General features: G+C 45.4%; 1 protein-coding gene across 1 annotated transcript; it reads right to left on the bottom strand.

Moving 5' to 3' along the window:
- Window positions 1-1,092: 1,092 nt before the first annotated feature.
- On the bottom strand, window positions 1,093-23,183 carry LOC104044721 (putative neutral ceramidase C). Its single transcript, XM_064464990.1, has 20 exons — window positions 23,004-23,183; window positions 21,146-21,225; window positions 20,587-20,736; window positions 19,849-20,025; window positions 19,316-19,443; window positions 18,621-18,698; window positions 17,497-17,617; window positions 15,952-16,077; window positions 15,474-15,560; window positions 13,903-14,007; window positions 13,731-13,812; window positions 13,169-13,284; window positions 9,715-9,809; window positions 9,008-9,047; window positions 8,180-8,275; window positions 7,214-7,309; window positions 6,427-6,576; window positions 5,587-5,646; window positions 4,794-4,882; window positions 1,093-1,538 (listed from the first exon to the last, which is right to left on the bottom strand). The coding sequence occupies exons 1-20, from the start codon at window positions 23,170-23,172 to the stop codon at window positions 1,349-1,351; spliced, it is 2,235 nt and encodes a 744-aa protein (XP_064321060.1). The 5' UTR covers window positions 23,173-23,183; the 3' UTR covers window positions 1,093-1,348.
- Window positions 23,184-25,747: the final 2,564 nt, after the last annotated feature.

Raw genomic sequence — 25,747 nt, 5'->3', positions numbered from 1 at the left:
CAGGTTCTCCCTCATGAACAGGCCTATCCCAAGACCCCCAACCCCAACCTGCATGTAGCCCCTGCTGTAACCCCACTGCACTCCCATGACGTCATCCTGTCGAAGCAATGTCTGGCACACGTAAGAATCCTTATCTTTTATCTTTGTGATGTGTTCCAGTGTGGTATTTAGTACGTAAAATGCCATCTGCTGCCCTTTGCTGGGCAGAAGCTTAACACAAGGGCAAGAAGAGTGGACAAAGTCAGCCCCCAAGCCTTTCTTGCCCAGCATCCTGCCTCTGGACTGTGCCACAGATGCATGATGTCTTCAGGTCATAAAATCAGAGCAAACATATATAGTCCTTCCAGAGTCTCAGTGGCCTCCAGCCCATCTGTAGTTTCTTGGGCCACCTGTAATTATTTGAGAGCTTTCAGAGGGCTTCTCTTCCAAAAACTTGCCCAGCATCCCCTTGAAATGACACAAATCCACACATGGTGGGCAACACTGAGCCCACCTGCCACACTGGTCAGTTCAGAAGTGTCATTTGTGAAAGAGAATAACACAGCCTAGCAGGGAAAAAACTGCCAGCTGGTTCATTATTTTATTTTGCAAGTGATTGACCTTCCTTCCCTTACTCAAGGCCACTGAGGTAGGACCCTATACGGCCACTCTCATCAGGCACCTGTGAAACCAAGACCACTGATATATGGAGACCTATGCACAATTCACTTCATATGACACTGTTGCCCCACCTCCCCATAGTCTGTGGTGGCTTTTAACTCAGAGAATGAATCCTCCAAATGCCCTAACCTAGAATGAATGAAATAATATTCAAACATTTCTGATGAGCATCTGTCCTATTTATCCCTTTAACGTCCTAAGCGGTCAGCTTTGCATTTCAAGCACGATTGAGGAGTCTTCTCTTCTGATGCCTTGTGAATTCAGCAGCTCTTTCCAGTTTTATGGACTGAGCTCTATTTTATGGACTATTTTATGGTCAAGATTACCTCCTGATATGCACTAATTCTCTCCAAGAGAACCTATTCACAATTAATATACACTTGTTTAATGACTAAATTTACCTCTTTTATTACAAGAAGAATCAACTGCAACAAGATCTGGCCAGGATGGGCACCACTTGAATGAGAATACATTGAACTAGTGAGAATGAATTGCAGGTAAAAGTCAAAACTTTGCAGGAAGTTGAGCTTTGCACAGCAAAGGATGACAAGCAGCACTTGGACGTCAGGGACAGCAATGATGTATAGGGTCACATGCCACAAAAAAAACTCAGAGGCATGCATTGTGAACATCGCAGACATCAAATCTCCTGCTCAAAGGAAACAAGTCCTTTAATGAACAAGATCACCTACATACTTGTGATTTCAAATGCTGAAGATGTGCCTTCAAATGGAATAGAGACAGCGTGACTCTTAGGCGGTTTTTTCCTGTAGTGCCCAAAATACCGTATCCTGTAGACACCCGGCTCTGTGCCCGGAGGGATGTGCCATTCAATAGTTACGTTGCTCCGACCGAAATATCCTTTGGTCCAGTAAAACCTAGCAGACAAACCAAAACCTGCAGTCAGCAAGAAAATCCACTTTTCATTTGTTCTAATATCCCAAGGGCTCATTAAGTGGAATAAGATTAATGCACTCCAGTGATTCTGAGTTCTTTTAACCTTTCCTCATATATTTAGGCTACCAGAGCAGCAACCAACAAGCCAACCCAAAAGCCAGCAGGGCTGAAAAATATCTGGAAACATGGAAATACAAATCAGTGGTCCTTTTTTGCAGATGATGAATATTTCTACCAATGTGCTTCTACATTCCCAACTCTATCTCATAACCCCATACAACATTGCCTCTGTGAGCGATATTCATCACCTTAGTCTTTCCTGGGCAGGGGGAATGCTGAACCAAGAGGATGAATATTTATTGAAGGTCACAAACAAAATCTATCATAACCAATCTCAGGGCTTCTGGCATCACCCATTTCCACATCAGACTCCCATTTTCTTTTGCAGACTCCTTGTGCAAAACCACTTCTGCTCAACTTCAATACTCTACAGCAGCCACACGTCACCTAGGGGTGAGGGATTTTGATGTTGGCCATGATGGAGCACTTACTGGGGAGATGAAGAAGAATAACCTGCTCCTCTTTTGATACTGCCAATGAGGGGCACTTCTGGATATCCCCCTAATTGTATCCAGCCATATATGCAAGATAGCACCCCCATTTCAGGGCTTTAACTAAAGGAAGCAGATGAACAAAATAAGTTGATTCATCAGCAATGGTAATAAAAAGTTCCCCCATACCAGTCTTTCTGAGAAGACTGAAAAATATTTACCGAAATGACTGGGTGAAAAACAGTGAATGTTGGGGGGAAGTTGGTTTGGTAAACAGAGACCACAGGCTGACACAAGGCCCAGCTATCTGCCTGGTCGCTCTTGTCCAAGGTTTTGTCTGTGGTTTGCACCAGCTTGTCTTGGGACAAAGACAATACTGTCTTGGGAGGTGACAGCACAAGGCCTGAAGTGGTGGGGGATGTCCGTTCTTGGTGATGACCCCAACTCACCTGGACATGGCCCCAAGCAACGTGCTACAGCTTCAGTGCTGACCCTGTTGGGAGTTGGGTTGGACCAGAGACTGCAGCCTGAGCCTGGCTGTAATGCTGTGACCTAAAAATGCTGCAGTGATAGACCTAGGCCACCACTCAGCCCCATCCTGCCCTCCAGGCTCGGTGAACCAGGACCACCACTCTGGGACTCAGGAACTGGTACATAGCTCAGCTCCCACATGAAAAGAAGCTTCTCACAGTTGAGCTTATGGGGATTTAAACATGTCTTACCTCTGTTGGCTGTTTGCTAAAGGCAGGGCCAGGCATATTCCTGCTTGTAGCTCAGCCCATCCTCCTAAACAGTCCCAAGAAATCAATTATTTCCCCCATGGCAGACATGGGGTGGGACCAAATAGTTCTCTACTACAAACACCAAGACAGCATCCAGCAAAAGCCCAAGTCTGCACTGAGTTTGTCCCTGCTGCAATGGCAAGCGCAGTACAAAGAGCAGATAACAGCTATCTCCTTGCCCAAGAGCTGCACCTCCCTTAAGTAAACCTTCATATCCCTGAAAATATGCATTTTACAAATGCAGCTATAAGTTATTTAACACTTTGCAACACTAAACTAGCAAATAATGCATTCCCTTGTGCTACTCTCCTATTGCAATGTCAGAACATTCAATGGTATCAAACATTAGTTTTTCTGTACTAAAAAAACCATAGTCTGACTCCACTAATGTCTAGTAAAAATGTTTGACGCTCCCTGTCCCCGTCATCTTAATTACTGACATTGTAAGGTTAACACACTGACATTGTAAAAAGTGAGTCATTTTCAGCTTAACAGAACCATTTCTCCCCTTTTTTGTAGTGTTTGGTACTTTCTTAGAGCACCAGGAGGGGAGAACTTTACCATCTGCATTAGTTTGCCTTCTGGCCAGCCCCTTCAGGCAGGAAAAGGCCAAACAGGTCCTCTTCCTTATCAGCAGAAGCATTTAAGCAACGTTCAGAGATCCAAAGTCTGACCTTTCTCAGGAAGGAAAAAAGATATCTAGATTCCTGTCTTTCCAGCATCATAGCAGCACATTTTCAGGTTTTGCGCTTTTATGTGGTTTTCATCTTCCTGAGTGACATGTTACCAAACATATTCAGTGTTCCTGGCCAAAATCTTGGGAAATCAGTTTGGTTTTTGGAAGAGGAGGGAAGAAGGCAGGGCTACATATATGGGTGATAAAATGCCATCATTTCTCTTACTCAAGCAGGGAACTTGACTGGAAAGGGTGACATCAATGAGAGTGACAAGGTAACACAATGCAGGTGTTAAGCAGAGGGTAAACACTTAGAAATGCAGAGGCCCAAGTGCAGGTAAGAATATATCTCCCGTGTTGGGACAGCCAGAGTCCTGGCTACCAGATTAAGTTTAGAGAACAGTTGGTTGCACTTGGGCAGAGAGAATTATGCCCTATCAAATGCTTGTCATAAATCCAGAGGAATACTTCCCAATTAAGCCAAGCTGTCAAAATGTTGCCCCTCTGTCCTTGGGTGTTACATGTTTGCACTGAGGCACTGCAAGGTCAGAAGACCCCAAGACAGGGGTCTAGTTTTTTGGGGTCCAGCTTCTCACAGATAGGTTACAGAGGGAGGAAGAAAAATGTCTGGTTTTATTCAAACAGGGGAGTAACTTGAAATCAAATGGTTTGACAAAAGATGCCTTTGGTATTCCCATTTTGTGTGCTGACTTCTGGTGTGGCTCTGAAAGGTCACGCTAGCTTTGCTGCTTAGTAGATATTTTTCCTTAAGACTGACATCTCTAACCTTAACTTTGCTTCCTTATAAACTTTTTAAAAATTGTTGACTGTTTCTACTTTATGATGCACAGTAAAGCTGGCCAGTATATCCCTATGAAAGCCCTGCTCTGGTGAACCTCTCATGTTTTCTATTTGGTATCCTATTCATCAACATGGTCCAGCAGATGGATGGATGTAGGCTATGAACAAGTTGGACCCTGAACCTTCTGTAATTCTTGCTCTTAATTCTATGAGCCTTCATTGCAGAAGCTAGACCCAAGGGGGAGACCTATTTTTGTGGTCTTGACAAGGTAACCGACCAAATATGGACCGATCCATCCTCAGAGAGCATCATCTGCAGGGACAAGACCAACCTATGATTGGGAGCTCTGAAATGAAGCCCTTCAGGTTAAACTCGGATTACTCTGTGGAGCCTGTGGAACAGTGAAATCAGGGCAGGGCACCCACCTGGTGTCCCAGGAGGCATCGTTCTGTACCACGTGCCAGCTGTCTGAAATGTTGGTGTATCTCTCCACTGTCAGGAAGTTGTGTTCAGTCTGGAATAAAAATAACAGGTTTAGCCAGGTGCTGAAGGGACAGGCCTGTCCCTACTTTTTCTGTGTCACTTTAAACTGGAGAAGGGACTATGCTTCTGTGTGCTTTACTGGCAAATGTCATAACTGCTACCAAAATTGCTTATATTTCACTGCCAAAGCACAAATTTAAGCTAATAAATAACACAGAGAGTGAGTAAAGAACTTGATCATTAAAACCAGAATGCACTGGTGAGGTATTTGCTATCAATGTCGACGCAAGATGGGTGATGAGACAAATTAAGTGCTTTTCTAATTGTCTTTGTTTTATTAAATAATGCACTGGGCTGATAGGACGGAGACTAGAGGCCATGCTTGCTATGACTGGATGGCACTGGGTACTGACTGAGAAAAGGTGGCTGGTCTAATGCACGACATGGGTGCCTTCAACTTCAGTAGTATGACGAGATCGTGAATGATCCATATCTGACCAAATTAAGGACTTTGCCCAAAAAGCATTCTAGTGGTGTGAATTCCCAAAGCACACACTAAAGGGAGAAACTATATTCTTCTGAACTTCCAGCAATGAAAAAAAGCTCTGGAAGCACATGATCTTACTCCTTCTGAAATCTGAACGTCAAAGATTAAAACGCATCAGGAAGAAGCAGTAACTAAATATTCATTAATCCCCGACATCCCCAAATCCAGTGTCATTGAGTCATATTTACCGCATTCTCTGCAGAGGTCCTTGGGTTTGCGCCTACAAAAGTTACTTCTGCAACTTCTCCCTGTGGGGGAAATTGAGATTTAGATTAAAGACTAAGCAGCACATTGCACATTAAGAACATCCTTTGAATATGCCATATGAGATTTTTAGTGCTTTGGTTGGTGTTTTGTGGTGTGTTTTTGTTTTGCTTTAAATTATTTATAATTTCACTTGTTCTAATGGCAATGGACCATTTATACCGTGACTGGTATCCTGTGCCTTGCATTCCACTTGTCCTGCTTGCTGGATAAACTCCACTATAGCACATAAGATTACTGTGTAAAAGAGGGAGGGAAATAGGTGAGATTTTTAAGAATCCCTCCCTGCCTTCTTCTTTTCTTACTGTTGGAGACAGCAATGAGATGAAAGTCCTTGCTCTGAACACCTTATCTAAATTTTAGCATTGGAAATTGAACCCTTTCTGGCATTTTTATTTCATTTGCATTCCATACCAGATGCATCAAAGGTGACCTGATTTCTGCTTGTAAATAAATCACTGTACAATATTTGCCTATTTAATCATCAACTGTTATTTTACACCAAAGCAGAAGGGGAAATCTTCACATTGAACAAAGGGCTTCTATTTTCCCCTTCATTCAGCCATCTTAATCATGGGCAGTACAATGACATTGGCATGAAAACGCTCTGTCTCTGCTTTTTCAACCATGCCCACTAAAAGCAACGAGGTCTTTTGGGCCTGAGAGCAACACAACCCTATAGAAAAACAGACTTTTTCAGATGAGGATTAAGAATTTAAAGACGATTTCCTAAACAGGTTTTAGCAAACCCTTGAAGCTCTCACCACTCGATACTGTTGTCTCACTTCTTGTAGCACGTCCCCAAATGTCTTATTCACCGGCACACGATCGTCAGTGAGAGGAGGCACCAAGGTCACGTTACCTATATTGAAAACTGGCGGCTCTGGACCTTGTGGCAAATCATGAACTGTATTCTGGGAGAGGGAAGATGAGCTCATTATACCTATAGATGGATAACCAGTATCCCCCTGGTGAATCATATCATTGCTGTGGCTCTTTATCCAAGTCCATTTCTTAGATTTTAAGACCAAGTGCAATGAAATGAGCACAAAAACAAACAAAAGGGTCTTCATCAATGGTCTGTATGCAGGAGCAATCCCCGCAGGACACCTGCTGCCCTGTTGCTGAGGTCCCCCAATCTACCCACCAGAATATCCCATGACTTCAGGATGCAGCGCCTGCCTACCGGTCCTGCACATTCACATGGCCCACAGATACCATGGTAACAAACATTGCCGTGTACAGCAGAAACGTAGCAGCTATTTTTCCCTCTTGGTAGAAAAGCAGCAACTTCAGGCCATGCTGAAAGGTTGGAGGTACCGATTTCCTAAATTTTGAGCTGAAAACCCCCCAGAATATCTTGAGTGGTATGAGACCCCCAGTACAGGAATTACTTTCATACCACATGAGAATTTCTCAAAGCGGTTTCTCATGAGAAAAGAGAGTGTAGCAATCATGCAACCTCTCTCTGAGGAACAAATATAGCTATTATCATTTGCAGGATTTAAATGTCTCTAGCAGCATGTGGCATATAGAAAATGTTTTGATTACCGTAGCAATAGCCCGTGCAAGTCCTCTATACAGCTGAATATAAGCAGAAAGCGTGTGTGGCCCATAAATAGTAGACGCAGCCTCATATCGTTGAGCCTAGCAAAGGACAAATTTGGAAAAGGAGGGTTTAAAGGACTCGTGGGCAGTTTCTACAACTCATCCTACTGCACCAAGACAAGATCAGCACTATACCTGCTGGGGTTTATTTACTCCCTTACTGCTAGGGAGACAGCCCAACATCTTGCCTAAGTATTTCTGCTGCAATTTCACATTGCTCTTCATTCTCCAACCCACCACAAACAAGGAGGACCAGTTGTCACTCTTCCAACTACCACAGCTCTTTTGCTCTTTTAAAGGCTTATGATGTAGGTCGTCTCCTCTCCAACTTTTTGGGTTGGACAACCCCAGTTCTTCCAACCTTCCCTCCCCGTTTATGGTTTCTAAACTCAAGGAGTCCGTCCATGGTCCACATCTTCCTCAAAGTACAGAATCTGCTATGCCTTGTGGGGACCCTTAAAACTGGGTCCTGCAAGCTGTTTTGTAGTCTTTTCCACAGCAACACGGCACTGCAATTCATGTTCACCTTATGATCCTACAGCTCCAGATCGTTCTTCTGTCAAAATTTTACCGCCTTCTGAAGATAATTTCTAATTTATCCTAGTCATCGGGAAATTACTAAAACAGACCTGAACTCAGAAAAGCTCCCTTCAGTACATCTGACCATTTCCACACAACAGCATCCATACATACTCTTTAGCTACGGTCAGGAAACCATGTTGGCCCTTGGACCATGTTGTCTAGGCCAGAATAAACAAGGAGGTCTCGTGATTTCTGCCACTGATTCTTCAGCTTTTTGTGGCAAAGGAAAAGTACCCTAAACATACATAATTTCACATGAATTATCGTCCCATATAGCCAAAAGCTGAACTCAGTTAAACATGTTCAATGCACAATTTTAACATTTACCTGGTATTCTTCATAGGTGGTAATGTAATGGGTGTAGACATTGCACAGACCTGCAATTACAACATCTGTTCTGGCTATACCATGAGAATCAAATTCCTAAGAAAGGAAATAAATCACTTATCTTGTAACAACTGCTTAACGCACAATTATATTGCTGTTATTGTTGTTACTATTATTTACCAGGACAGAATACAAAGTTATGGTGGGGAGGGAGTTGGATGTTCAGGAATGAAATGCCACAAGTGTAATTTGCCTTCATTAGCATCTCATATTCACTTCCCAAAGAAAAAGAGGAGAAATTACCTCTCATACTCCAGTAAATTCAATAAACTGGGGGCGAGGGGGGAGGTTATGCAACTATGTGAGACAGTCTCGGTCAGTTATGGAGACAGTGTCTGAGATTAAGATTAAGATGGTGCTCGAGCTGCATCTGAGAATAGGATGTATCAATCAGGAAAATTTGCCATTTTTTACCAATTTTTCTCATATTGCTAAATCCTGGTAGGGATTAAGGAGCTAAAGCCCTCCATCCCAGAGACAAAAGTCCTGCTGGCATCAGTTATGCCTGAATTCCAGTTGAATTAGCTTGTGTTGGTTTAAGGGATTGAAACTCGACCAGTTTGTGTCTTTTGGGGAGGATATTAATTTCTCCTGCGTATCAGTAAGCACATGCAAAATGTGTCTGAAGCAATTGTGAGACAGAAACATCTGTGAGACATGAGACCCATGACCCCATCTGGGAAGAGACAAGGGGAAAACCAGAAGGATCGAGAAACATGAAGTTCCAGATATGCTGACTCTGGAGAAACCTCTTCCTCAGCAGCTTACTGTTTTAACAGCTTCCCGTAGCCTGCGTCCAGACATGGTCCTAGGGGCATTAAGGGAACAACATCAGTCTCCAGCAATGCAGGGAGCTAAAGCAGGAATTGCTGGCTGGACATGCAGCACACAACCAGAAGTTCATATAATACTTGCAGCCCTGCTTTGCATCACTTAAAGCTTCTCTGCAATGGGTTCAATCAAAACACCTCAAAATATTTCACATATGTCATCGCAGCCAGGGTGAGGCTGGAGGCACCTCAGGGTGGGATCAGGTAGAAAAAAAAGTGCTAGAAATAGATCATTATCCTGTTCAGATTTTCACCGTTGTACCATGAATAGTCAAGTCCAATTCATCACTATGGTGTTTGTGGCGTGAAAAAAAATTGAAGTTAACAAGTTCCTTTTGTTTTGTTGAAACTGCATTTTTCAATGCACAGTTTAAATTATTTAGGAAGCTTGCTTCCATCTCAATCATTCCCATAGGTAGTTTACAGCATGGAGAAGAAAATAGGAAACCCCAGGTAACCAGAGGAGAGAGTGTACAAGAAAGTACATGCAGTGGACATATATGTGCGGTTCCTGCACAGCTGTCATATACTGGGGACAATTTTTAGCTTACACCCCCTTTCTACCTGCATGCAGAAGTATTGCAGGTAGCTTGAATGAAATGCTGACAGCTGCAATACATAGACCAAGACGAAAGAAATACATACGTGAACTCTCCGGGAACAGCAACTATTGCCAGTGATCCAATGAGAGCAATCTGAACATCCACGATGTCAGGGTGCCATGGGTGAGGCCGACTCATCTGAGGAGAAAAAGAAGTGGATATGACTGCTGTAGGAATGCAGGAAAAAACTTCCTACAGTCATAAATCAGACAAATAAATTTACTTTGTAGACAGGCACATGAGAAGGTGTTTTACCTCCACATGTACAGCAAGTTGTCTGATCATAACCATTGACTAGATCAGGATCTCCTTCTACGACCAGGTGACCCACCTAGTGGATGAGGGAAAGGCTGCGGATGTGTCTACCTGGACTTTAGTAAAGCCTTTGACGCTGCCTCCCACAGCATCCTCCTAGAGAAGCTGGCGGCTCATGGCTTGGACAGGTGTACTCTTCTCTGGGTAAAAAAATGGCTGGCCGAGCCCAGAGAGTTGTGGGGAACGGACCTAAATATAGTTGGCGGCTGTTCACGAGCGGGGCTCCCCAGGGCTCAGTGTTGGGGCCAGTCTTGTTTAATGTCTTTATCAATGATCTGGATGAGGCGATCGAGGGCACCCTCAGTATGTTTGCAGGTGACACCAAGCTGGGTGGGAGTGTCGATCTGCCCGAGGGCAGGAGGGCTCTGCAGAGGGATCTGGACAGGCTGGATCGATGGGCCGAGGCCAGTTGTGTGAGGTTTAACAAGGCCCAGTGCCGGGCCCTGCCCTTGGGTCGCACCAACCCCAGGCAGCGCCCCAGGCCTGGGGCAGAGGGGCTGGGAAGTGCCCGGCGGAGAAGGCCCTGGGGGTGCTGGCTGACAGCCGGCTGGGCATGAGCCAGCAGTGCCCGGGTGGCCAAGGAGGCCACCAGCCCCCGGGCTTGTGTCAGCCCTGCTGTGGCCAGCAGGGGCCGGGCAGGGATGGGGCCCCTGTGCTGGGCCCTGGGGAGGCCCCACCTCGAGTGCTGGGCTCAGGTTTGGGCCCCTCGGGACAAGAAGGGCCTGGAGGGGCTGGAGCGTGTCCAGAGAAGGGCAGCGGGGCTGGGGCAGGGTCTGGAGCACAAGTGTGCTGGGGGGCGGCTGAGGGGGCTGGGGGGGTTTAGCCTGGAGAAGGGGGGGCTGAGGGGAGCCCTTCTCGCTCTCTGCAGCTGCCTGAGAGGGGCTGGAGTGAGGGGGGGGTGGTCTCTTCTCCCAAATAATGAGCGATAGGATGAGAGGAAATGGCCTCAAGTTGCATGGTGGAGATTTAGATTGGATATTAGGAACAATTTTTTACTGACAGAGCCGTCAGGCACTGGCACAGGCTGCCCAGAGAGGTGGTGGAGTCACCACCCCTGGGGGTGTTCAAAAGTGCCACATGTAGACATGACACTTTGGGACATGGTTTAGGAGGCCTGGTGGTGTTAGGCTGATGGTTGGACTTGGTGATCTTAGAGGTCTTTTCCAACCTTAATGATTCTATGATTCATAACAGACATATAAGGCACATGTAAATGCTATGGGTAAGGCAAAATAAAGCTGTTGCCAGAGGGGTAGCTTAAAGCAAAGTGGGTAAATGAGGTCAGGGTAGCACTTAGAAGTCCCTCACCTACATGGGAAAAGGATACTGTTAGGATCAATAAGGTTGATCATCTGACGAGGAAAGCAAAAGTGAATGAGTGAAATCAGAGCGCCTGAGGATAATGGGAAATGAGGGTTACTTCTTCATTAGCTGAGCAAAGGCACCATCAGCTGTGATGCAGAGAGAGTTTCTAAGTTGCTCAGAGGGAACCCTAAGGTGCTCGACCTAGCCCTGACTTCAAACTGCCCCATGGCAGAGACAACACCATACTCAGACTCAGCATCATTGCAGCAGCCAAAACAAACACTACAGCAGCATTTCATCTTAAAAAAAAAAAAGCTAGCTAAAAATGAAGAAGCCTATTAAAAGGAAAATAAGGACAACAAGAGCTCAAGGATGGCATGGCTCCAGCAAATGAAATGCAAAATCCCACTCCAGCAAGCCAAAAGATTTTTGAGGAGCAATTTACTGGGGGCAAAACATGAATGACAAAATCTTGTGAAGTGCATCAGAAGCAGGAGGCCTGCCAGAGCATCCATAAAAGGATGCTCAAAAGGTGATAAAACTGTAAGAATAAAGTGTAATTTACTCTCAGTAGCACCATCCTGGACGGAGGGGGTGAGGTGGGAGGAAGCTCTGTGCTGAGACTTCTTTTTATGAGAGATTAGGTGAGGAGCTGATTGAACACAAAGCGACACTAGCAAAGGTTTTAAAGAGACTGATGTAAGGAATAACAACGAATCACCTTATCCAGATGATCCTGCTTCACTACAGTGCATTTGCCTTAATGCCAAGGGAAGTGCAGGTGGAAAATGGGAGATCAGTTTTCTTTTAATGTTTAAGTAGGATTTTGGGAAAGTTCAGTAAGAACAAACACCAAGTCCTTCCCAGGACAGAGGAGCCCTCAGCATGGGGATGGGCTGGGAGCAACAGTCCAGCAGCTCTGCAAAGGCTGGCCCTGAGAAATAGCCCTTCCCTGTGTGAGTGGGGCATCCCTGAGATGGGGACCCAAGCGGTGGGGGATCTCCATCCTTACTGACTGCCCCAACTCTTCTGGACAACAGAAGAGCAACACTAGCTGCAGTGTTGGTCCTGCTGGGAGCAGGGTCATGATGCAGGGCCCCACCCCAGGGTACCTCCAGCCTGAGCCTGGTGTGATTCTAACTATGGATGAGTAAGCCTGGCATCAGTGGATGTTATAGGTCACCGAACTATTAGGCACTTGCATAAACATGACAGAAAAGCAACGAGGTCAACAGGACATTTCTGGAGGAAGTCAAAGCCCAGCAGAAGCTTTTGAAGACAACACTGAGAAGATAAGTTGATACGGTCCCCAGAGTTTCCAAAAGGCACCATGATGACTTCATTTTGCTTCAACCAGTCTGTCCCATGACAAAGAAAGGTCCTCTCATAGATGAAGGTAGGAAACAAATGGTAGGTTGGAAGAAAAAATCCACCTAGAGCTATTAAGGCCTGAGCACCAGGAGAGGCTGTCCTGAAGCCAGAGACTGCTGGGAGGCAATATTGAGCTTTCCATACTGTTGGCTTTCCCTGACCTCATGCATTTTCCCTGTGCATCCTGGTCAGGGCTTTTTCATAGGGTGATCTTCAGTTGGGTTTTTTTGACCCTAACAAAAGCAGCAGGTCTGGTCCCTCCTCCTGGGATATATGGAAAAGATGCTCTGCAAGAGGAAAATTTCCACCTCTCTCATTCTGATGCAAACTAATGACAACAAATACTTGCTTTCTATTTTCATGCTTTCAAAACCCATGCATCTCTCTCTCCTTCCTTGTTCTTCACCATATGGGCTGGCACAGACATCGTCTGTAGTGCCCTACAAAAACCTAGCCCAGATCAGCAATCTCTGAACTTCCCAGGGTACACACCAGTGTATCCTTACCTCTCCAGTGCTAAAGAGGATTGGCTTGGGTTTGTGGCAGGCTTTTGTTTCGTTGGACGGCTTTCCCAGCAGCTGGTCACGGATTTCATCCCAAAAGGGGTCCCCTTCTACTGAGCCTTGAGGGGGAAACATCTTTTAAATGTTGTTCCTTCAGCTATTGAACAGAAAACTCATTTATTACACCCTCCCTGCTAATGCGGGATAGGATTTCTCAGTGGTTTCTGACTATCTCCCTTTTCTGGGATGGTTTGACAAGCTGAGCTTTAGCCCAGCTGAGCTTCATCTTAGCAGCCTTTGGGTAATGAGAAAAAATGCAAAAATTGCCCCAAAGCCAGCTCCTTCATCTCCTCACTCCACATCCAGTGGTCTCCTTCCTTCAGACCACGGTCGTTTCCTTCTCCAGGAGCTTTCTGATGAACACGGACAAACTTGCAAGGGGGCTGTAACATTACACCAGCCATTGATGTTCTTAAATGACTCTGGGGCTTTGAATCTATCTGGAGGATGCCCCATGTCCTCCCCATTTCTACAAAGCCATATTGACATCAGCTCCCTAAATTACCTTGTGTGAAGTTGAGACCCCCCACTCCATCAACAGTTCCTGCAGCAAAGCTGTGTCCTAAGGCTGGTTTACATGTTTTAACCTTCATCAGAAGGGGAAAAAAATGAAAAAGTTATTTTAAAACCATTTCCCCTTAGCATACCAAGTCCTGCTGTGAGAATTTAACTCTTACCGTGTGCGTGGCATTGAGCTCCACCGAGACATCGCTCATGTTTACCCACTGGTGAGCTGAGCTGAGGGGTCCTGTGACCTCCTGGGAAGCTTTTTCATACAGGTCCTAAGGGACACACAAGGTGGAAATCCTTGAGGAATAAGAAATCAGGAAGCCAGCTCTTCTGAGATTCAGCAATATGAATTATTCCTTCATTCTGTTAACACCTTCTAGTGGCCTCTTCCAGGTGTTAAAGCAAGAGTGTATTTCCCAAGCTCCTTTGTTTCGATCACCCCATTTCTACATCCTGCATGCCCTGAGCCCTGCAAGCTCTCCCCATCTCAAGTAAGAGGGAGGACTCTCTGTGGCCAGCAGTTTTGTGTGTGCCTTTCTTTTTACAGCTGAAACTTGCACCTATTCCACGAGGATGTCAGCTTCTTTTTCCTAGTTGCAAACTTTTGGCATTTCTCACATCTTAGACCAACCAGAAGAAATGTTTTCTATGAGAAAGGCGCACCTCATTGCATTCATTGCCTTGAAATGCGTGGACTTTACCACGCTTTTACTATACAGTTGACAGCTAAACCATTCAGCTCTTCAGTGAACGGTTTTCTAGCTCACATGCCTTGAGTTGGTACATGGAAAACGGTGCCAAAAGTTATACAGGTTTAGTAACGTTCCTGTAACTGCAGGAAGGAATAGAAGACACAACCTTTGAAGGCCAAGATTCTGCAGTGTTAAAAATGACAGCAATGTTTTCCCCTGCCATTTGATACATATGCCGGGCCACTCCGTCTGGGACAATCTTTCACTTGTAAGTCACGATCAGCCTGGAGTGACTTCAGGGCAAGTGTCTGAAATGGGAATTAAAAGGAAACCACCGTCACCAAGCCTTCTGCTCTTACGCCTCTGCTGGACCTGTTCCAGTTCCTACAAGCTGCTGTCCCTGAAACAGTGCCAAAAAAATGTCCTTTTACCAACTATTCTCACATTTCATGAAGCCACAGAAGGGGAACTGGTAAGCTCAGGTGACTTTTGAGCCCAACGACACAGGCAACATAAGGGGGGTCCATAGGGTGGAGGACACTGGCTGAGTAAATGCAAAGTGAGGCAGGGCAAAAAGAGGAACTTTCATGGATGTTTAAGCTGGCACATTTTAACCCACGTTTGCATCAGTTTGGGAGTGTGATGTCAAAGTTGGCCAACAAGTGATATGTGGTGGTGTCTCTGAGCTCTTCTAGGCACCTTCAACACTAGCAATTTTTCCCATCATGACACCTCTGAGATAAGTGCATGGGAGGGAGGGGGAGATTATAAGGGGCAACATCCACAGTATATACTGATAAGGAATATTGAGATTAAAACCCCAAACCAATATTTTCAAATTGCAACACCTACAAAGATGTACCTAAATAAAAGTGTGTGATTTCTGAATAATCAGCAAATTTCTCCTTAAGCATATAAATATGGACTTTAGAATAATTTACATCTACAAGCATTCACAGAAATAGGTGCAAGAAAGTTGCTTAAATTAACAAGCATTCCTGTAATAACAGCATTCGTGCACAGTCATAAAGCAAAATATCACTTACCTTTGCTTTCAAGTAGATATTTTGCCCTATAATTCTTGTACTGTCAAACATGTCATTTCCGGGACCCATGGCCATACACATCATTGCCTGTTAAGAAATTTGTTTAAATGCTAGCGATCAGTTAATATGGAGAACATGTGGCTCTCCGAAGTGGATGAGTTCACAAGAAGCTGTCATACTGGTGGGAACTACTCACCTCTTGCTAGCCATCTCAAATTTGGGCACTGCGTTACTACACTAACCTTTGCAGCAAGAAAAATTTAAGTTTGGGCTGAATGACCAGGAAACAAGGTATATGAGGACAAGCCACAATAAGTTCCTGAAAGAGGTATCCGGAATAGTCCAAAAAGCAGCAAATTTATTTTTTTTTAATGTCCTCTTGATGCACAATGGTCCACCATGTGGCGCCGTATGTGCTGCTCCAGCCCGAGTTTTCTCCTTATCAGAAGTTAATGTAGCTCAGATACGACATACGTACCCCCCCAACAGGACAGGTGCTCTGTGGGTTATTGCACGACTTCCCCGTGTTTACGCAGTACGGGCCTTTGGTGTTGGGTGACACATCTCCCAGGTTGGAGGATGCAAAGGCGGCAACAAAAGAGCCCTGCCAAAAACCAGACGTAGCCAGATGGATTTTAGTGCCTTGCAGTGACTGCAAACATCACCTGCAGCGTTCCTTGCAGTCTAGGCGGGCATTACATGAGCATGTCATGCTGGTAAACATTTCTGAAGCAGCTGGGAGGGCTGGAATGGGGATTTAGGGGTGTCCCAAGGGTTAGGGACAAGAAAAGCCAGGGATAATAGGATGCAACTGCCTTCACATTGCTTTGGTATCCAGACCACGTTTCTTCATCTACCTCTCCCATCTCAGCAGCAGCTCTTCCCGCCACGTCCTCAGTTTCGCATGTTACTGGTCAGGTGTTAATGATCATTGTAGCACCTTGCACAGGATTTTTTTTTTCTGCCAGGCTTTCACCATGACTGATTTACAGGGTGAGAGCTACCGGATCTGACTGCAGGAGTTAACATCAAGCAGTAGTTGTTCGCAGCAAGGCTCGTTGCACACTGAGTGTCAGCCCAATTCAGCTCTCTCAGATGGTCTCATTTCCCCTCTTTTAAAGATGGGATGTGTCAACACCAGATATTTTCATATATTATCAGCTCTTAAGCCATTGTCTTGTAAGACTGCTAGACACAATGTGCCCAGCAGATCATACAGCTAAATACTGAACCCTGCAAACATTTCTTAGCTTTGCGTGCACATCAATTTGCAGTGACTTACACCCATGACTATGCACTAAAGTCAAGTCTTGTTAAAAGCTTTCAGATAATCCACTATAAAAAGAAATATTTTCAAGCAGGAATTAGGTAGGCTTCCTTTAGTTTCCATCTTTCGTATGAACAGCACATGTTCCTCTGCCCAGAGAACTAAAATAGGAATTGGGCAACCGTTTCAAGATACAAACTGGTGATGCACGCAGGACACCACCTTAGTCAACTCATGACTCAAAGTATCTCTGGGATTGGTTCACACCCGTATTTACATTTCAGGGGAAGTAATGCTTTCTAAAGGAGCTGTGTTTGCACTCTGAGGATAGCAAATTTTCTAGATAAATGAAAATCAGAAGGCAGAACTGGCTGGAAGCCATAAGAAAGAAGTGGGGCTGACCACAGACTTGATGTCACACCATAAATGCAATATATTGATCCCTTTGGATCAAGCATCCCACACGTGTCTTTCTAGTATTTCCAATAGTTGAATAAAAATAAATTTTGTTTATTCCTAAAGTGTAAATAAATGCCACTGAGTACTAGTTTGGAAAGTCAAGCTTGCAATTTCTCTTCTCCAGAGGAAAAAAGTAAATAAATCAAAGCATTCATCTTTGTGCTTTTGCTGTGTTTACCCTGCAGTCCTACTTCACTCCTTGGAAGAACCCACTTTGGTCCATAGAAGCACCAACCATCCCCTCTCTGTTGCAACACTTTTTCCCCATCATTTTCAGTAGTCTGAGAACAATCCCACCTCTCCAGGAAGCATCCCCTTGTTCTTCTCCTGTTCAAACAAGTAAGATGCATAGCCCATGTTGTCGCTGTTCACAAGATGGTTTGTCTTGTTCATGCTGACCGGGTGCACGGCAAACCAGCTGAGGAGCAGTCAGAAGACACACTTAGGAAATGCATGGTTCAATCTATATATTGTCAAATGATTTATGGGAATTTTCTCTGGGAGAATACAAATACAGACTCTTGGACCTAGGGATGGATTAACAAGAGCAGAGTTATTCCCATCCTCTCCCTTCCTGACCAGGAGAGCTCATGGCTATGATGGTCTAGGTCTTGAGGCCACAAGAATCTGGCACTATAACTATCAGGGCCACCAAGAGCTATTTCATATCTGAACTGACTCTTTTCTGAGTCCAGAGAATTATATTTTGGAGGAATTTTTATTTTCTGGCTTCAAAGAAACAAGGAGGAATCATTGATATTAAAAAAAACAAAACAAAACCAAAACCCGAACAAAAAGGAACACTCGTTCTTATAAAAAAGAAAACCCTCCTCTTAACACAGTCAGATCCTCACTTGTGACTTCTAAACAAGGAAAACACAATTACAGCTTTGTCACTGCATGTTACTTCATTTGCCTGGCCTTGACCTCTGAATGTCGCGTGGCTGAATGCTGCCCCACAGATCTGTTGATAGGACAGGCATCATAAATGCTGCCTGAGGGAATGGCATGCTTTCCACAACCAAGAGGAGAGGAGCCCAAAGGGTCCTGGAGATGCTGGGCCCAGGATCTGCTTGTAGGGACACAGCAGGAGCCCCAGAGGGGATTTTCCTGCACCCCTACAAGATAAGACCAGCTGTGGTCATCTTTCCCCAGATGCCTTTGAGTCGTGCCAGATGTGCCCAGCTGTAGGTGGGCCAGGTGCTGTTGTATCTCCCAGAGTAGATGAGGGATTCTGACCTGGTTTATGCACTCATGGGCTCACTTACTCTTCCCTCAGAGACCCTCTGGTGACTAGCCTGGAGCAATGCTCTATGGGCAAGGGTCAGTGTTGGGAAGGAGAGCTTGTGCAGAAAGACAGAACTACAGGACTGTGATTTATAAGGATTTGGAGGAAAACACATTACTTTGGTGGTCAATACCTGATAAGTCCTAGCTCCTGTCCATTCTCTTCTACCATCTTCAGCATCACCATTTCTTTATCTGTGTTGGATGAATACCTGGATGAAAACAAAGCGGGGAAATCCCCTTAGTGCCAGAGCCATGGTCACACTCTGTGTTGCTGACACACGTTAAATCTCTACTAGGTTAAGCAAGGAAATTAAGAAGTTATTACCAGAGTACAGTGAGACCTTAGAGGAACATCTTAAAATAGCTGTGAAGGTAATGGAAGAGTTATGGTTGTTGTTGCTGACCTTAGGCACTGCTTCTCTAGGGGATGGAGAGAGGAGCTCTCTGCAAATACACATTCATGCACCAAGGATGACACTTCAATGCCATCTAACTCAAATGCTAACATCTACTAAAGACATTTTTTTCTTTTCTTTTTTTTTTTTTTTTTTTTTAAACAAAGCATAAGGTCACATACTTGACCAATGCCTTGCATGCTTGGAGGGGGCAACCACACTTTCAAGCCCGCTCTTGAAACTCATTTTTTGGGATGCACACACCCAAGTGCCCAGGATGGCAACAGTGCCATTCTGCCATGGTCTTGGCTCCACATTTTCAACCATCCCACAAATGACCAGAAACACCAGCTGCAAGACAGCTGGGTCACGGTCTCAACTGAAGGGTCCTCTTCAGGGCTTTGTTTCTCTCCTGCTTGGGGACCTTTTACCTGCTTCGTTCAGATGCTGGATTCTCAAGATAGGAGAAAGGGCTTCGGTTGATCTGGCTGTTTTCTACAGTGCCTCTGTTTATAAAAAGATTTCCTCTCTTCATGTTCCTATGCGCTATATCAATGCTCTGAAAAGCAGGAAGGCAGGGAATATTAGTCCATGTATGTAAAGCATAAAGCATATGTGAGATTACCTGGAAAAACTCTTTCTTTCCCTCCCTGCCTGTCCCCAACCCTTTCTTGGGAATTTGGGGGCTTTTTTTTTCCTTAAGTAGTCTAAAATTCTAGAAAATTATTATAATATTTTGAAAGAATCCACAACTGTTTCTTTCTAAAGAAGGACTTGAGGGCTTCTGATTTCTGATCTGATTTCACTGGCAAGCATAAACCCACCTCCACGTGTGTTTGAAGACTGCAACATTCAGAGGTGCTACCACAAACATCACAGCAAGAACTTCATTAGTCACAAAGGTATCTCCCCCCACCCTTTCTGTGTTTATGGGCTTTGAGTTAATAGACTGAATGACACCAACCTTTATGATGCCATTCACGATACTGTTGAGGGAAGGTCTGATTAGCCCTTTGCTAGTGATCCAGAAGAGGGTGTACTGGAAATAGCCACCAGGCCCCGAGTGTGTGTGGGTGCCACTGAGGATAACGTTGTCCTGTCTATACCGGTCACCATACTTTCTCTTCAGTTTCCTGAGCACCTAAGAAGGAGGAAGTGGTCCTAAAAAAACGCCTTTTCACACCCAAAGGCTACAGATGTTTTTATCAGCCCATGCAAAAATCCAAACCGTTTATCATCTTCCTCCCTCTTCTCTTTCTGCCTGATACTCCCATACTGGTGTCACAACAAGTAGGTTATAGCTGTTGACTTGGCAGGTAAATGAAGACCTCTATGGCCAACTTGCAATGAAGCCCAGATCATCCAAGGAGTCCCCAGTTCCCCAGCATCTTCTTCCCTCCTCTGTGGTGCTGGAGACCCAGCTTTACACAGGCACCATGATAATGTATTTGTGATTCAAATGTATTTGTGATAATCTTTCTACTAAGAAAAGCATGGCTGAAGTCCAGCCTCATTTGCTGGGAGATCAAAAGCTCTTCTTCAGCAGAGACACAAAGTCTGTCCAAGACCATGCTGCAAGCTGATCCCAAAGGAAATGGCCTGTGTGTTGCTGTGCTCAGTATTATTTAGCAACGACCACAACCCTAATGCTAATACCAGCAACAACCCAGACTGTGCCAATCATACATTTCCAGGCACGTACCTCCAGCCTCAATCTCTGAGACACCATTCCTATGTCAGCGCTGACAAACACTACTCGCCTGGAGTCGTCAAGGTCTGCCAAAATGAAGGCTCGGCTGTAGAGACGTGTGAGAAGCCCGCCACCCACCTGGTCCGGGCTGGCATATCCCATCTGGAAGGGAAGAGGTCCACCAAGCCCACGCAGACAAAGCATTGAACGAGGTATTCATTTGCATGTATTTTTCTAAGTAGATTTGCCAGAAGGTCAGAGGACTCATTCAACATATGAACACTCAGAGCTGCAACTATCTTGCCCTGTGGTTGCAAGAATCATTGAATCATAGAATGGTTCAGGTTGGAAAGGACCTTGAAGATCATCTGGTTCCACCTTATCCTGCCTTAGGCAGGGATACCTTCCACTAGATCAGGTTTCTCAAAGCTTCAAAGAAATTTCACCTAATGTTTGAAGACAACAACCATTTGGCAAGGCAGAGCCTCTAAACCAGAAGTCCTGCAAAAAATACTCAGAAGTAATGAAAACCAGTATTCTGACAACCCCATGTTCAATTCCCTGAACTTACCAGAGGAATTTCTGCCACAGGTCCCGTGCAGTCAGCTCGACCTACGCCCAGTAAGTACTTTGGTATTACTTCGCTGGAATCTATAAGAATAAATAGTAGCTTAGTGGACACATGAGCAAGCAGAATTAGGGACAGAAGAGGCAACCCAGCCTTTTTAAAGAGACTGCATGCCTTAAACCTCCTTGGCATCCCCAGAGGCCTCAGCAGGCCTGTGGACAAGGGGATCCAGAGGATACCGTCTGCTTGGGCTTCCAATGTGCTGTCAATTTGGTTAAAGTGCACTGAGGCTCTTTACCATGTGGGTGTAAAGGGTGAACCACGCATGAAGAACTACAGAGGGAGCTCACAAGACAGGGTCACTGGGCTGTGTAAAATGTGTCATGATTCACACCGAGGGGGAAATAAGCCTAGCTTTGCCGGTTAAGCTCTCCAAGCCTGCCACTACCATGCAGGAAACAGATCCGAGGCTGTAAAAGCTGATTTCCACACCAAAAAATTTCAGCTCAGCAGCAGTGAGAAAAAGGGGATGGTATGTCAGGAACTACCGGGAAAGGACTAGAGAAGAAAGAAGGGCTGCATCCATATGTTGCCCTGGTGCCTCCAGCATGTCCCGTCCAGCACTGGTGCCCTGGTGCCAAAAAAAAAAGAAAAAAAAAAAAATACCACAGCAGAGCCAGCAGAAGCTCCAAGAAGGGAAAAGCAGCTCTGATCAATGACCTCCAGGCAAACAGTGAGGAAAAGGACTCCCAAAGGAATTCATGTCTCATCCCAGCCATCATGAAATTGCAGAAGTCCTTCTACAGGATGGAAGAAGTGCCTGGACAAACTCATGGAAGAAAAGCCATGGAGGGCTATTAAATTTCAAAAAAAATTATCTGCATCTCAGGAAATTACAGAGACACAAATCACTGGAGGCTGAGATATCACTGTGGGAAAATACGTCTGTGCACTTGACCTGTTCCCACAGTCTTCCCCAGCCAGCTGCTGCCACTCAAAGCAGGGCATTGGCATAAGGGGATGCTCGTTTTTCCCAGTCCGGCCTTTCCTAGGCTGTCACTTAAAACAGAGGAGACATGAAACACTCACACTGGGCACAGACTGACCACGGGTCATTATTCTTGTTTAAAATGGCATGAGTGAAGAGGGCTACCCATTAAAACTACCATTCCTCCTCCTCCAAGATCTATGTCAAAGAGAGGAATCACCTGTGCAAAACTCATGTGTTACAACCTAAAAACATGAAATGTGAACTACATCCAATTCAAGATCAAAATCTGGAAATTGGAAGGTCCCATTGCTGACATGTTGGGTGATGCCCTGTCAAGGGCAGGGGAGACCCCTGGCTCTGGGAAAGGGCTCCTGTCACATGGAAATACCTAAAACTTCAAAATGATTTCTTTTCCCATGATATTTTATCTCTCCAGAGGACACAAATGTGGTACATTAGAAGTGAATTGAGAGTTAACTTCAGGCAGGTCCCAACATCAACCTGTCCCATGCCTGGTGATGGGGTTGGAGGCACAAATGGGCTGTGATGGGATTGCAACAGCTGTGAAGACCCTTGGTGAAGTGCTGGGAGCAAGGGGCTCTCCGGACCCCCTCTAACAAGTGGAGAGAAGGAAGGGAGGTTGTCTGGATCTCTGCAACCAGCCTCACCCACTGGCCCCAAGTCTGTGCAGCCACAACCCGAGAGATGGTTGTGTTGGGCAGGACCAACATGCTCCTGCCGCAGAGGCCAGCAACAGCACTGTGACGCAGCTGTGCTAGAGGACTGCATGCAGAGAAGATTATGAAGGCTCAGCAGTGGCCCAGTGACCCTCTACCTCTATCCCTTTAAATTACCGCACTGGACACACACTCAAGCAGAGTGTGATGGTGGGACTGAAATAGCTCAACTTGCCATTGCTCTCATTGGTGAGGAAGTGGAGGACGAGAAGCACCACGGTCACCACTATCATCAACACCAGGCAAATGATGAGGATCACCTCCAGGCGGGAGAAGGAGCACTTGGACCTCTTCCCACACATGGTGGGGGGCACTGTGAAAGCAGAAAGGAGCCCATGGGGAAGGCAGACGGGACAGGCCCAATGTCGGGCATGTCCCACCCAGAGCAGCACATCACACCCTCAAAGAGCTGGCGACGGTTTCTGTCCCCCATCCCAGTGTCAGAGCAGGCAGCAGCAGTGAGATAAGGATGGGAAACGGAGATTTATCTCTCAGTGTGCTTAGGTCAGCAAAAAATATATCTCCTGCAAGCAGCAATCACTCCCCATCACGAGGCCTGGCAGGACAGTGTGAGTGGCTGAATTACCGATCCAGCATTTCCTGGGACACTTTGCATGCTCTTCTGAAGAAATCTTTTAAATAAACACAGCAATCTTCCACCAGATCCTATATTCACTGAGCAACCAAGGGAGGTGCTGTGGCCTGAAACCTCATGGCTTTTCTGTGGCTCATGCACTCACAGCACATCAGAAAACAATATTGTCACCACAATAAAGGTCAATTGGGGAAACTCAGCGTGAGAAAAGCACACTCCACTGCATGTCCAAGTGCATGTCCCTCTTGGCTAGAAAAAGCAGTGGTGGTGACAACTTCCCAAGATAAGACCCTATGTATAGATGCTGGCTTTCTTCTTCATATGCAGAGTCCTGGTTTGCTTTTCGTGTATTGTTCTTCCTCCTTGGACAGAGATTTATTCTGGGTTAAAGATTAACAAGAAAAATTATTCAAAATATGGCTATGGGAAAACATGCTATTTCCCCCTCAGATAAAAGCTCTGGTGACCTCTGATTTGTCCTGCTCTGACATGAGATTCACATCGAGGCTTCAGTCATGCCCAGGGGGAAGCAGCATTTGTAGCAAAGACGTGCCTTCTGCCCTTCCTGTAAACATCTGTACAAGGCAGAAATAAGCCTTTAAAGTAGCTTTTGATGTTTCCGTGTGTCCTTTGGTGTGTTAGTAGAGAAAACTTACTGCAGATCCCATTTCTCTGCCTGTGACCGAACCACATAGCTGCCCCAAAGGACTGGTTCCTTGTTTACGGTGCTGGGTGGTCTCCATCCTTGGGGATGTCCCTGACTCACCTGGACACGGCCCCAAGCAGCCTCTGCAGCTGCGACATTGGCCCTGCTGGGGCCCGACTGTCGAGGGAGTGGAGACGGGGAAGGATGGACACACGAGTAGAAAGGGAAGAGTAAGGCAGAACCTCTAATTTTTCTGGAGGTAATATTTGCCTTAGGCTGGGCCTGGCACAGGGCTTGGTAAAGCTTATGGCTGCGGGCTATTACCTGGAGGTGATATGCCCAGGAAATAATGAATCTGTAGAAAACAACTGCTGAAAAGAGCATTTATGGTCTTGGAAAGGTTGCAGTGAGAAACAACATCACCGGAGAGCCAAGTGATCACCCAGACTTGCTATAGGTGACCTTTCTTATGAGCAGTCATGACCATTGCTGAATTTCACCTAGCAAATTTTCTAGTGGCAACAAACCTAATATTATGGCCTTCCTTCCTCCCCTTTTTATTCTTCAAGCATTGCATTAGCATCCAGCTGCATGGCACCGCAATCTGTCCAGAGAATCAGTATCACAGCGCCAGCCTTAAACACATCCGCACGATATGCAATTAGTTTTCTTTTTCCAACTGATTACACTGCTGAAGTAATACTAAAAGAAGCAAACATTAACCCTATGAAATCCTAGTGAAATTTCATGCAAGCTTACCTGAGATCCCTCGTGTGTCCCAGAGTCGAGAGGAACGTCCCCCAGCTCTAGATCTGTTTCAAGCTGAGAAGTTCAGCCGAAAATTATTGCCGTTATAGCCCCATGAGTCAAGCCCTGCACAAGATAAGAAGAAACCAATCAATAATTTTTTCCTAATAAGGAGATGAGGGGAGCTCCCTGTGCATTTAAGTTACAAACAGCACCTATCTCTCTAAAATAACCTTTCTGGGATTGCACTGATCAGCCCCAGTGCACGAGGAATTTGGGAACAGGACTTTTTGCTCCTCTCTACTTCATAACAGCTTGACCAGCAGCTTGGCTGCTGCTTCCCATCTGGCCGTGACTCCTAATCCTCATGGAAAATCAGTCCTGAGAGTTTCTGAACTCTACTAGAAGAAGAACTCAAATACAGGATTGTATTTTAAGTGTAAAGTACATTTTATTAATGTATTTTTGTTTGTTAAAAACGTTATTTATTAAAAAACAGCTTTTTCCATCAGTTATCCTTTTGAGTCTCAGACAGGTTGCAGCGTGCATAAATTCACCGGCTGCTAAAGCATGCTTTATCTGAAGGGGTTTGACAGTTTGCTCTTCCCAAATGTGATGGGACCCATCACATCCCTCAGGGAGTGGCTGCTAACCCTTGCTGGCAGTGTGGATGAAAGACCCCACAAGCAATTCCCCTTTGCTTCCCCCAGCACCAATGGGTTTCAGTGGGAATTTAAGGCTGGGACCACCTCTGACGTCACTCGGCCTCCCACTCAGCTTCCAACAGGCAAACATCTCAGGTGGTTCATTGCTCCTCTTTCATTGCTATTTCTTTTGTGCACCCTAATCGAAGAGTTAATACTCCAGCTAGTGCCAAGCACATGCAGTC

The sequence above is a fragment of the Phalacrocorax carbo genome, chromosome 13 (assembly GCF_963921805.1).
Source record: "Phalacrocorax carbo chromosome 13, bPhaCar2.1, whole genome shotgun sequence".
Lineage (NCBI taxonomy): Eukaryota > Metazoa > Chordata > Aves > Suliformes > Phalacrocoracidae > Phalacrocorax > Phalacrocorax carbo.
Note: the sequence above shows the minus strand (reverse complement) of the source record. Positions and strands in the feature narration are given on the sequence as shown.

Coding starts and splice junctions, on each gene's coding strand:
- LOC104044721 (XM_064464990.1), bottom strand. CDS start 23,172: ATGTGTGGGAAGAGGTCCAAGTGCTCCTTCTCCCGCCTGGAGGTGATC. Junction 14,008..15,473: donor ATATCTACTTGAAAGCAAAG/GTAAGTGATATT, acceptor TGTGTCCCTTAG/GACCTGTATGAAAAAGCTTC. Junction 9,048..9,714: donor GCTGTTCCCGGAGAGTTCAC/GTATGTATTTCT, acceptor TAATGCCCCTAG/GACCATGTCTGGACGCAGGC.